The sequence below is a fragment of the Zophobas morio genome, unplaced genomic scaffold (genome assembly GCF_036711695.1).
Source record: "Zophobas morio isolate AGI-343-1 ecotype UQ-CSIRO unplaced genomic scaffold, CSIRO_AGI_Zmor_V1 ptg000016l, whole genome shotgun sequence".
NCBI lineage: Eukaryota > Metazoa > Arthropoda > Insecta > Coleoptera > Tenebrionidae > Zophobas > Zophobas morio.
The window spans coordinates 7,534,097-7,547,342 of record NW_026972121.1 but is presented as its reverse complement, the minus strand read 5'-3'; the positions used below and the strand labels follow the sequence as shown (position 1 = coordinate 7,547,342).

Below are 13,246 nucleotides of genomic sequence, written 5' to 3'. Positions count from 1 at the left end.
TTTCAATAATTCTTCCAACCACTTTTAAAAGTGCCTTTACACTGCATGATTTGTCATATGACTTTTGCTAATACAAATCGTATGATAAGTTGTATGATTTCAAGGAATCATACCATTTGCAGATTTTGAGTTTAGACTGCTATGCTTTCTCATATGATTTTTTCGTTCGACTTGAAGCGTGGTGGGGTGAGAGCAAAGTGTCACTGTCAAACGACTCTAACCTAACCTAACATTTGGGGGAAGCGAAACACGTTTGCTTGACTTTGGATATTTTTTGTATTAGCCTCACATTAAATTTAAGAATTGTGTGTAGTAGTGAAAATTTTATACAATGAATAGTGAACAAGTGGCAAAATATCAAAGTGGTTTACTGTGCTTGATTGTGGGGTTATTAAAAAGAAAGCAATCGAGACGTAATAAAGTTAAACGAACTTTATGGAGTAGGAAATGGCTTCTGAGAAGAGACGAAGGCCGTGGACTTGGGTGTATGGTACTTAAAGAATTAAAATATGAAGATCCCGTTAGTTTTAAAAATTTTACAAGAATGAGCATCGTTACATTTGAAAAATTGTTGACCAAAATTGAACCCCATATTTCTAGACATGACACAATGTTACGTGAAAGTATTAGTGCCAGAGTCCGGTAAGGAACTATAGTAAATCAATGAGTAGGTGATTATGTCATAATATATTACTATTTACAGGCTTCTATTGACTTTAAGATTTCTTGCGACTGGGGAAAGGTACATAAATCTGCACTATAGTTTTAGAATATCTGTACCAAGCATCTCTCTTATTATACCAGAAACGGTGGCAGCTGTTTATAAGGTCTTAAAAGATGAATATCTTGTGGTAAGTCAACAGTCTTTTAAAAATAAAATCTTCATAAGTAAAACCATTTTTAGACTTTCCGAATTGTTTGGGAGCTTTAGGTTTTGTGCTAAATTAACATAATGCAAGACTTCCTATAATCATATCTTGTTTATTTTAGATGGAAAACATATAGCTTTCCGGGCAACAAAAAAAGATGGCTCTTTTTACTACAACTATAAAGGGTTTCATTCGATTGTTCTAATGGCACTGGTAGATGCTCAGTATAATTTTACTTATGTTGATGTCGGATGTAATGGAAGAGTTAGTGATGGCGGTGTATTTTCTAATAGTACATTGTATACAGCAATTGAACAAAATGCTTTAAATTTCCCTAATGATGAAAAACTTCCTCAGAGTAACGTGGAAGTCCCATACGTAATTGTAACTGATGAAGCTTTCAGACTAACCAAACGAATGATGAAGCCTTGGGGTCAACGTTCGTCAATTTCAGAAAAGATCTTCAATTATCGCCTTAGTCGTGCACGGCGAGTTGTTGAAAATGCGTTTGGAATTGTAGCTAACAGATTTCAAATTTTACAAAGGGATATTAACTTATCAGTTGATAAAGTTCAGGATATTACTTTGACCTGTTGCGTTCTGCATAACTACATTAAAAAAAACGACGGAAAAAGTTATCTTCAAGGTATAGATCACGAAAATACTGAATCTGTTAATATAACAAATGGTAGTTGGAGAGAAGAAGTTTTCTCAACAAGTTTACAAGCATGTACGGTTAATCAATCTCCATATGATGCAATGAAAATCAGGTCAATTTTCACCAAATATTTTAATAAAGAAGGATTTGTGCCGTGGCAATGGGCATTTATCTCGATGCCAATCTTTTTACGTTGAATAAACTATTTTTTAAAATGGTATAAAATATTATTTATTTCGTGCTTAGCTTCGTTCTGCAACTCTTCGTCGTCAATTCCCTGCAGGTCTTTGCTTACAAACCGACCGAATTCGCAAACTTCATCAATTTTCGGCTTCGGTCGGTTTATTTCTTCAAGCACCTTCAAGGTTTTTTTCATTATGACGTCATCTTCCGCTGAAGTTTTTCTTTTTTTTTTGCTCTTTGTACCGGCTTTGGTGACAATACTTGTAGTGAAGTGTTTAATCCAGAGGACATTGAGGAGGACAATACGTCGTTCGACCCACTCTCCTGGATATCCTCTAGATCTGTAACCTGATCGTTGTCTATTTCCTCCAACATAAAGTTGGGTTGGCTTTGATTTTCATTGTCATGCTAAAATTTAGCATAAAACACTGCACTATACACGTTGTTACACCACTTACCAATATATCAATACTACTTTTACCCTTCCTTAGGCTTAATGAATTGCTCTAGGAACTGCAATTTCTCAAACCACCATACTGTCGGTTCATAAATTTCATCCGCACCCATTCCAGAATGAGTACTTGCTCTAATTTTATTTAATTCGTGATTGTATTGAGATCTCAGATTTGTGATTTTTTTTTTCGCTTCTTCGACAGTTACTTTCAACCCTTCATTTTCTTTCTTTAAAGTCTCAACAATTTTATTACAGTAGCGTCCGGTTATAATGAACTCAAAAAATGTAACAAAACTAGTTCATTATATCCGAAGTTCACTATTAACGGAAAAATAAAAACTGCGTTTGTTTAAATTCAATTTACTTCAATTCTACGTTGGGAACAATTCAAAAAATATTTCTTGGTTTATAAACTAAAAATAAAAAAAAACATAGCTATTTATGTAATTACATATAACAAGACGTCACATAAACACAAGTCTACTTGACAAAATCAGTTATTTTTGTCTGTACATATCTATTAGAAAAGTGAATGTCACTAATATAGCGTTCGAGGTTGCAAAAGCTGTTCCATATAGGCTCCGGAACAGTGCGCGATTCTAAAAAGTTGCGAGTCTCTGCCATTTTTTGCGCCATTTCATTAAGAGAAGGAACATAAACATCAACATCTTCATCAGACTCATTTTCCTCACCCTCGGCCTCGTCACTTGTTGCCATGACTGATGTCACTGATTCTATAATCTGCTCGTCAGTTAGTCTTTCTGTTACCGTTATGTCGTTATCAATTTCCACATATTCTTCAAAATTAAATTCCCCGATTTTCTCTTGCACTGCAATTTCAATTGCATTATCCACATCTGTGAAAATAAGTCCAGGATCATCTTCATGTTTTTTTAACCATTCTGTTAGGGGAAGCTCATCGTCTGCATCAAATTCAGCACTTTTTTCAGAAAATCCTCCATGCTTGAAACAGTTTGCTATTGTATCTTTGCTAACCTTTTGCCAAGCCATGTGAATAAAATTTACAGCATCTAAAATGCTAACTGAAAATGTTTTTCCGTTGTCCATAGCCTCTATCATCTGCGCGAGTAAAATTTTCCTATAATGGCTCTTTAATGAATGAATTACACCTTGATCCATCGGTTGTAATTTTGAACTCGTATTCGGTGGCATAAAAACTAATTTAATTTGGTTTAGTTTAATCTCAGGGTGAGCTGTACAGTTATCAACTAAAAGTACAATTTTCCTATTTTTTTGTTTTAATTGTTCATCCCATTCAAGCAGTTCATTTGTGAAAATTTCAGAGGTCATCCACGCGTTACGGTTTGATTTGTATTTTACGGGCAATTGTTTATTTTTGAAACATCTAGGATTGGCAGATTTGCCTATAACCAACAATTTCCTTTTTTCTGTTCCAGACATATTGGCAGCTACTAAAACTGTAATCCTCAATTTAGATAACTTTCCTCCAGCACAACTTTCTCCCACAAATTTTAAAGTCTTATCAGGAGTCATTTGATAAAAGAGCCCTGTCTCATCAGCGTTAAAAATGTCTTCACTGTCATAGTTTTTCCGAATATGAGGCCAAACATTAGTTAACCAGTCATTAACAACATTCAAATCTACTGCTGCAGACTCACCCACAATTTTTCCTGTTCGGATATTATGTCTTCTTTTAAAACGTTCAATCCAACTTTTAGAACACTTGAAGTCTTTGTTTTCGATTTTACTACCCATTTCATTAGCTTTTTCTTGTAGAATAATACCACTTACAGGAACGTTTTCTTGTCTTTTTTGTGTAAACCACTTAAGAAGCCCTTGATCCATTTCATGGTGCTTTGATTTTCTCATTTTTTTACACGTAGAATTTCCCTGACCATACGCTGATAAAATGGCTTCTCTTTGCTTCCATATCATAGAAACAGTGGATTTTATCAAGTTCATTTCCTGGCTAACATCGCGTTGTTTAACACCACTTTGTATTTTTTGTATAATATCATACTTGTCCTTTAAGGTTAGAGCTTTACGTTTTTGTTTTTCCATTTCGAACAATGTTATTACACAAGTAAGTACTTATGTAGCGCTACTTCGACACAGTGACCAAGAATCGACTGGCACAGAAAGCAAGTTGGTGGGGAAATGCGTAGCGCGTAAATCAGGGAATCCCCGAAAAGTTCATTATAAACGGAAAACTGCACTTTATTTTGAATAATATTTAGTTCATTTTATCCGAAAGTTCATTACAAGCGGATTCAGTGGTTCATTATAACCGAAAAAAAATACATTAGATATATGGAAAAAATTTCGTTACTTGAAATACAGTACACTATAGCCGGAAGTTCATTACAAGCGGGTTCATTATAACCGGACAATACTGTATATGCTTCTGCCCGTGCATGTTTATTTTTGTAAAATTGATGTTTGACGTCATACAGGCACGGATATTTTTCAAATTGTTTTATAAATTTTTCCATAGTACTTTTCGTCCATTCAAACTAATCAAAACAATGAACACAATTTAATCATCGTCAATAGCTATTATTTTAAATAATATACTTACTTTTTCCATATTTATTTAAAAATATTGTAAAAACAGAAAACAACTAAACCAAGCAACACACCAACAAGCACCAAGCACGAAGATCTCGAGTAAAATAAACAGTTTCACGGGCTAGGATCAGAGGCTCGGTCGATCTATAATAACCTCACTTTCAACTGCCAATTTATTTTAATTTCTTGAAAAAAGCGCGAAATTTAAAATTATCGTACGAGAACTCTCTTCAAACTAGACCCCGTCCTATTCTGGAAATCTGCAATGATTTGCTTATGACCGCTCATATGATTTGTGTTATGGGTCAAGTAATATGAGAAATCATACAGTGTAAACATGAAAAAAGCTGCACTAGGAGAAGTCATATGACAAATCATGCAGTGTAAAGGCACTTTAAGGGCCGAAATGCAGACACATCTGCTGGTTGTAAAATAAGTGTGGCGTTGGGGTAAAGCGGAAATTGTATTCAAAAGCGTGCATAAGCAACTCATTTGGTACGTCAAATGAGTTTTGTGACCATCCAGAAACCGTAAAATTGAGAAGGTCACGTTTGTTTTAATTAAGAATGCATAAGTCCAACAAAAGATAAATGCAAATGACTCCAATTATGAGTATTGCTGCTGTTAATCTCCAGTAAAAATAGTCGCTACCCTTGTACCTTTCCAGGGCCGTATTTGTTCTCTAGTAAATGGATTCCTAATGCTTAATTGATTGCGGTCTGAAGTACTAATTACTCCTCATAAAATAATTGACGGCGTTTGCATTTATCTTTTGATGGATTTTATAAGATATTTGAAACATATTCGAAAAATAATTCTGCTTTCATCCAGCCATTGTCAGATAATCCTATGCCATATTCATTCGGTCCAGTTTTCTGAATTTTAGAGCTCATCCCCTTTAAAGGATATATGATCATAGGAGGAGTAGAGACACTGGAGACAGAAAAGGTGAACATGACAGTCACACCTGATTTTGCTTGACCGTCATCTATTTGATATACATTTTTGCAGGCTTTTGAGTATCAGTACAGTTCTCTGATTTGGACATAACTGAAATCATATTTCATCTCTGTTCAAAATGCGGGTTGGATCTCTTGGAATAAAACGCTTCTGGCACAACAACAACTTAATTTTTATGATTCACACACATGGCTATATGGCTACATCGCTATCGGCATCATGTTCAAGTAACGGTTAATTTAATTTTTAAAGGTGGCGCTGCACATGCAACTACTAAAACAACAAAATCCCTAAACTTAGAATAAAAAGGATTTTGTCAATCTATGCAACAGCCGCACTTGACAAAATGCTTATTATACCTAGTTCACTTAAAAATTTATAGTGTTTGACTGGGACTAATTCCTTCGTTAACAAGTTAACAAGCAGGCATTATCATTGGTTTGTAAATATTCGGTCCTTACTAACTTCTAGCTTCTCTTATGAAATTGTACTTTATATCTATGTGTTTAGAACGTTTATACAAACCTTCATTTAATGATAATTTTTGTGCGCTTTGACTAGCATTAAACAGGGTCACACAAACTGGTTCATTTCCAGTTATTTTAGCGAGCACGTTCCTTAAAATATATGGCCTCCTTAGCAGCTCGATAAAGCAACAGTCGCCTGTGTTTTACTTTCCCAGGAAATTGCAGAATTACCTATTCTAAAACAATATCCAGTATAGAACTTTCTGTCCCAGCAATTTCCTGCTCAATTGGCATCTACAAAACCATGTAATTCTGCATTTCCCTTTACAAACTTTAAGCCATAGTTTCTGGTCTTTTGTAAATATCGCACAAGTCGTTTTACATATTTCCAATGAGGTTCAGTGTAACAGTGGGCTAAGAAAACTTACAACATAAGCGCATAAGCGATATCAGGTCTTGTCAAAATTGCTAAATTCATCAAACTAACCACGAGTCTTTGATAAGGTAATTCAGTATTACAAACCCCATCTGTTCTACCTAAACTTAATTTACTTTCAGTTGGAATATTTACAGGTTTACAATTCGACATATTAAATTTTCTTAATAATTGATCTGTATAACGCTCCTGATCTAAAGTTGCAATTCCTTTGTTTCTATTTACTCTCATACCAAGACAAGTTTTGACTTGACCTAAATCCTTCATTTCAAACTGACGCCAGCTTTTATAAAATCTAACTCATGTACATCATTTAATAACAGGAAGATGATTTTCCTTTCTTTTTATGAATAAACAAGTTTCCCATTCCCATTTTTTGTACCCTAAAATAGTTAAACAACTTGATCAACTTTTTTATACCATGCTATGAATGATCACTTCAATCCACATGTAGCTTTCCTAAGCTCAAGTATTTGATATGAATTTTTTAAACCTAAGGGTTGTTTCATTTATACTGTCTGTTCTAAGTTACCATTCAATTTCAATAATAATATAATCGTTATCGACCTCGTTAAGCCGGAAACGGTGATTCTGCCCCAGGTCGCGTAGACCTTGAACACTTCCAAGTGTATACGACTTTGCCGTACCCGCTTCGTCCGCCAGGGAGAATTTAAATCCCGCAAATTTGGAATCAACCCAAATTTCCTGCAGAACTCCCTACCTATCACCAGCTTGTACCGCATGACTGGGACTACCAAAACATCTATTACGCGGTACTCGTTCTTAAATTTAACGGGCGTCGTGATCGTTCATATACAATCGATCCGTGTATCATCTGCCAGGCTGCAACATACCATTTCCCCCTTTATTTAACCCTTTCAGTCATGCATTTTTATTAGTTGATATAAATTTTTTTTTTTGCACAGACGATGTATTATTTTTTTAAAGATTTTTCATGTAAATATCAAGTGACTTTTTGTCATACTTTTTGAAAAAAATCATGTCCACTGTAGTGGACATTGTGACTCAATTGTAGTAACACATCAGTCAAACATTGGTGTTTTATTTAAACTCAAACATTACTTTTCATGATACAATTTAAAACAATTCTGATTTTTTTGTATACGTAAATGTACCGTACATTTAACACAAAATACATACGTTTTCCGTTTGCAATTAGGATATTTACACCGAGAAGCAAAACTCTTTTGATCCATATCTGGCAAATGGCCAACATTATCCTGGCGTACTTCAATCACGGGTACGTGTTCTTTTTTTACAATTTTTTTTGGAGGTAACGTATGTTGAAGTGAATCTCTTGAAGATAGACTTGACGAAGGTCTTGGTGACGATGTCGGAGACATGCTTTGAGATAAAGAGGGTCTTCCTCGTTTTTTTGGCGTTTTGTTTGCATATATCAAACTTTCAGCGACATATGCTCTAAAATGGATTAGATCTAAAATTTCTTTTTTTGGTAAGGTCTTAGAAGCTACTTCTTTGTACTCTAGCCAAGCATTACAGCAACATATGTCTATCGCATGTGTAAACATTCTAAGTGTCCATTTTTTGGATCTGATAAAAGTTCGATAAAGTGTAATAAGGTAGTCTAGTTTATCTACTCCACCCATGTTCTTATTGTAGCATTTAATTACTTCTGGTCGAGAAACGTCCTTGTACTCTTTAGCAATTTTGTCCCACCTTTGGCATTGATCCTTTTCGCCAATAGACATGCAGTTCGATGCCATTATTACTGGTTTATTATCAAACCATTTTGTCATTACAACTTGTCCATCTTGACTAATGATTTCTTCAGAACTTCCTCTTCCTTCCCGTTTCATGTCCTTGTATGACGAAAAAGGCGGTTTATTGAATCGATCGATTCTAGCTGTACCTGAAGTATAAATATTTCTATTTTGCAACCACTGCAACAAATTGTAATTTGAAAAATAGTTGTCATAATACAATTGCACATTAGGGATTGTTATCCTTTGGCATAATTTTATAACAACTGAAGCAGCTAAACCAAACACGTCCAAAAATTGTTCCTCTAATTCCGTTGTAGATCCTTGATATAACAAAAAATCGTATAAAACGCCTGTGCGTCCACAAAGTGCAAATAATTTTATTCCCCAAGGGCACGGTTTCCCTTTTACATACTGCTTCACGTTTAACTTGCCTTTGAAAGGTATCATTTGCTCATCGATACAAAGTTCGGTTTCTAATGGCAATTCTTGACAACGTTTTCTTATTTGATTATATAGTGGTCTAACTTTCCAAAATCTATCGTTGTTGTCAGCGGATTTTTCTGCAGTATTTACAAAGTGTAGGTTTGTACGAAGTTTTGAAAATCTATTGAATGCCATGTTCTCAGAAATTATGGGAATGTGCAAACTACGATCCCAGTAAAATCTTGTCCTGGGGTAGTGCAAATTTCCCATTACAATATGAATTCCAACGAATGTTTTTAATTCTTCAACATTGGTCGGTACAAATTTTACATTATGTTGCACGGCGTACAAATTAGTCATTTCAACCATATTCGTAAAAAGTTCTTCAGTAAAGTATTTGGCGAAATAAAATGTAGGACTTTTGCATTCTGAATGAGTATCGTCTTTTACATGCCAATTTATTGGTGGAGTTTGATATTGCACATTTTTACGCCATTTAATGTCTTTCTTTGATGTTAAATCATGTGTTTGCATAAAGTTTGCTATTCTTTGTTTTTTCGATAATTCTTGTAAAATGGTAGGTTGAGGCTGTACTGTTCGATGTTCAAAAAAAGGAGTTTCATTATTGTCTTCTTCCGAGCTTCCTGATGATTGAAAAACAACCAAATTTTCTACATCTAATATTTAAGTTATGAGAAAGATTTTTGATAAAAAAAACAAAGTTCATATACCATCTGGGGGCTCAGGGCCCTCACTTTCCCAACCATCTGACTGGTCATCACTTAGGCATTCAAGGTCCGACAAGTCACCTTCAATCAACTCTACAAGTTCTGCATGACTTAGTGCTTTTTTACCAGCCATTCTAAATATTTTTAAGCAAAAAATAACGTTGTAATGAATAAATTTTAATAAAAGTTGGGTTATGTTTTTACCTTTATTTGTAGAAGCACAGTCACAATGTCCACTATAGTGCACAAAGTTCAAATGCACATTGCAAATGTACAAATAAAAAAAGTTGCTTCAAATAAAATTTATACACTAATACTATCCTTAGTTTACACACACAAAAATTAGTTGTCAAATTGGGTAAACAATAATATGGAAAAAAAAATTAAAACTGTAGAGCAGCTAAGTAAACGAAGAAGTCAGCTGTTATACCGACAAGTTTTATTTATAATTTTAAGCAACTTGCTACTAGAGGGTGCTAAAAATTTACTAAGGTTGGTAAAGCAGTGGGTTACATGCTGGAATGCCAAAAACAGCATACAGTTATCTTCAAGTTATAATAAAAAAAAAAATAAAAACTGCGTCCACTACAGTGGGCACAGTGACCGAAAGGGTTAACGATAAACCTAGTGTCTCCAACTTTTGACAACCCTTCTTGTTCACTAGAACGTGCGAAGCTCCACTATCTAACATCCCATGGAATGTTTTATCCATAATTTGTATCTGCAAATACACTGCGTCGTCGGTGTGAAAAGCGCTGAGAATTAGATCGACGTCTGACAATGATAACATTTGAGACTGCAGTACGATCGCTATCCGCAAACTTCGCGATGTTCAGTCGCGTTTTATCCAATAACTCGCAATATTCGATAAGTTCATTTACGTTTTGTATCCGTTTATCCCACATTTTATGCTGATAGTGCAGCAAGATATTTTTCCGAAGGATATTTAATTTTTCTGTCAGCGCAAGGGGTTGTGGCAAAAAGCGTTCCTTTTGGTTAAACCGAGCCACGAACAACGCTATGGATTCTCCCACTGTTTGCTGGTAACGCTTAAGCTCTGGTTTCCTAGGGTAGCGGTACTGTTATGTAGCGGCCGTAATATGACGGTGAACTACGTCACGTAGCGTTGACCAAAAAGACGGTTGTTGTGACGGTGACCACTGATGTAAACTAACACGACGGTGTCGGTCCGTAATTAATTTAAAAATTATTTCCCTATGTTCTTCGGAGTGTTCTGATTTATAATGATGGATGATCTAGACTTGGCACTATTAATTGTCTTGGAGGATGAAGAGTCATCAGAAGAGGAGTCAAAACGTTCAAAAGAATCTGATATATTCAAAAACCGTGCAACAGAAGGTGCATATGAAATTTTAATCTGTCGTCACCTGCACTGCAACGAAGAAAAATTCAGGCAATATTTTCGCTTAACTCCAGTGTTGTTTGATTACGTTCTAAACTACATCAAAGATGATATTACGTCAAAACCATGCAATAGAAATAAGAAGCCAATATCGCCTGAACAAAAACTAAGTTTATTTATAAGGTAGGTACATTTTTATTTTTTATTAGAGTGGCGTAAATGTATTTGACTCATCAGGGGAAAATGATGCGTTGGAAAAGTAATCACCACAACTACTGGCACTTGCTCTTGATGTCGATGGACTGTGATAAGGACTTATTAGACTCTGCTGCTCCAAATATTTTAACTCTGCATTACCGACCAATGTTCCAATGCATCCTTAATTGTGCCTGATCATATGGTGGAAGCTTTTTTACAATCTTTGCCATAGAACAAAAAAAAAGTTCTGTTTCATCTTTCTCTGCAACTGCTGGTGTCGGTTGTCTCTCAGCTATTTTTTTAAGCAACTGCAACCGTTCATCAGAACTTTTTCTCTTCCTACATTTCTGCGGCGTACTAGGCACAGTTTTCCAGCGGTCGCGGTCCTCATCTGCTTCCTGAAGCAGGTCATTTTCGGCACCATCGTTTGCGTAATTTACTTCATTATCCACTGACTCCTGTGTAGCTTGACTTTCTTCGGTGTCCGTATCTTCTGTTGTAACAGAAACAACCTCACGACCAGGGATATTAGTAATTGTGCTAAAATTTATAGTATTAAGTATAATAGTAGTACCTCAAGACTCTACAAACCTTGCTTTTATTACTGAATAGCTGTCTAAAAATGACAGCAAATCAGACCTCTTTTTTGCTGCATCACCACTTGAACCAGTGCCTGGTTTTCCTCTTCGTCTTATGTAGTAGTCCCTTATATAAGCCCACCTTTTGCAGCAGTCGACAGCTATAAGCAGAATTGTTTTTTATTTAACAGCCCAACTTTTTTTTCAGGTATTTAGCAACTGGAGAGTCATTTAGATCATTGGCATTTCAATTTAGAATATGCCATTCATGGATCAGTTTCATTATAAGACAAGTTGCGAACAGCATTATCAATAACTTGTTTAATGTAATTATGCCACCACCAACAATGGAGCATTTGCGAAGAATTTCTAATACTTATATGTCTACTTGGAATTTTCCAAATTGTGTTGGAGCCACAGATGGAAAACACATACGAATAAAGCCACCCAAAAACACTGGATCCACCTACTTCAATTACAAGGAATATTATTCAACAGTTATGCTAGCGATTGTAGATGCAGAATGCAAATTTGTAGCAGTAGACATAGGTTCTTATGGTAGAGAAGGAGATGCAGGAATTTACTTGAAGAGTACATTTGGAAAAAACATTCTTAATAACACATTTAATATTCCTCCACCACAAACACTGCCGGGAACAGGTGATGTGGTACCACATGTGATTGTTGGCGATGAGGCTTTTGCTTTACATGCAAATTTGATGAAACCTTATCCGAGAAGGCAATCACAAATTGATCCATTGAAAGCTGTATATAACTATCGACTATCTCGAGCAAGGAGAACAACTGAAAATACTTTTGGTATATTATGTGGCTATTTTCGAATTTTTTTCCAGCCGATCGCCACTGCTCCAAAAACTACCGCCAAGTTGATTACTTGTGCCTGCATTTTATATAATATTTTACGAGAATCCAAGGTTCTTGCTCCTAATCAAGTTAATTTTGATGATCCGCTTCCACTACCTGAAGAAAACTTAATTCCTCTGGTAGCAAATAACATTCGGGCACCACATTCACCAATACAAATTCGTGAACTATTCAAAAATTATTTTAATGGAGCAGGCGCTGTCGAGTGGCAGAATAATTATTACAGACAGCATTGAACGTCCGGATTATACTTCATCTAATATTTATGCATTAATATGTAAACAGATATGTTAATAAAAAATATATATCTACGTACCTGTTTTTTGTAATGTCTGACCGATCTCAGCCCAAAGATTCTGTTTCAATTGGGCCTTCCGATAATCTTTGCATTTTACATTGAAAATAATCTCGTGATTTCTGACAAAATCAATCAGAATTTCATCCTGTTCACTGCTCCACGACATCTTGGGAAAAGAAATTTACCACCGCACAAGCACAAAAACGTTGCAACAAGTGTTTGCTGCCGTACTAGCGACCGCCAAAAACATGACGGTGCCGCTTTGTAGTAGAGCGGTGACGTTCACCGTCAGCTAAAAATCCAAGCAGATTTGAATGTATGTGCACGTTTTATGTGACGTCATTCACCGCCACATTACGGCCGCTATATTCCGGTACCGCTACCCTTGGAAACCCAAGCTTTAAGGTCGTCGAGCGCAGTTTCAACGTAATCCCTCGGAATAAACTCCTTT

General features: G+C 35.6%; 3 protein-coding genes across 3 annotated transcripts in view; 2 read left to right on the top strand and 1 right to left on the bottom strand.

Moving 5' to 3' along the window:
- Positions 1-13,246, top strand: part of LOC135129704 (mothers against decapentaplegic homolog 3-like) — a 164,353-nt gene that overhangs the window by 87,956 nt on the left and 63,151 nt on the right. The window lies entirely within an intron of this gene.
- LOC135129424 (tigger transposable element-derived protein 4-like) lies at positions 1,730-4,207 on the bottom strand. Its single transcript, XM_064056575.1, has 3 exons — positions 2,678-4,207; positions 1,954-2,118; positions 1,730-1,885 (listed from the first exon to the last, which is right to left on the bottom strand). Exons 1-3 carry the CDS (start codon positions 4,205-4,207, stop codon positions 1,730-1,732), a joined length of 1,851 nt encoding a protein of 616 aa, XP_063912645.1.
- On the top strand, positions 10,672-12,808 carry LOC135129463 (uncharacterized). Its single transcript, XM_064056615.1, has 2 exons — positions 10,672-11,019; positions 11,821-12,808. The coding sequence occupies exons 1-2, from the start codon at positions 10,718-10,720 to the stop codon at positions 12,731-12,733; spliced, it is 1,215 nt and encodes a 404-aa protein (XP_063912685.1). The 5' UTR covers positions 10,672-10,717; the 3' UTR covers positions 12,734-12,808.

Bases quoted from the DNA above. Each gene is read 5' to 3' on its own strand.
- LOC135129424 (XM_064056575.1), bottom strand. From the start codon at position 4,207: ATGGAAAAACAAAAACGTAAAGCTCTAACCTTAAAGGACAAGTATGAT. The intron at 2,119-2,677 runs GTACAGACAAAA...GCTAAATTTTAG, and splicing joins TTCACTTTTCTAATAGATAT to CATGACAATGAAAATCAAAG. The intron at 1,886-1,953 runs GTACAAAGAGCA...AAAACCTTGAAG, and splicing joins AAGTATTGTCACCAAAGCCG to GTGCTTGAAGAAATAAACCG.
- LOC135129463 (XM_064056615.1), top strand. From the start codon at position 10,718: ATGATGGATGATCTAGACTTGGCACTATTAATTGTCTTGGAGGATGAA. The intron at 11,020-11,820 runs GTAGGTACATTT...CTTTTTTTTCAG, and splicing joins AAACTAAGTTTATTTATAAG to GTATTTAGCAACTGGAGAGT.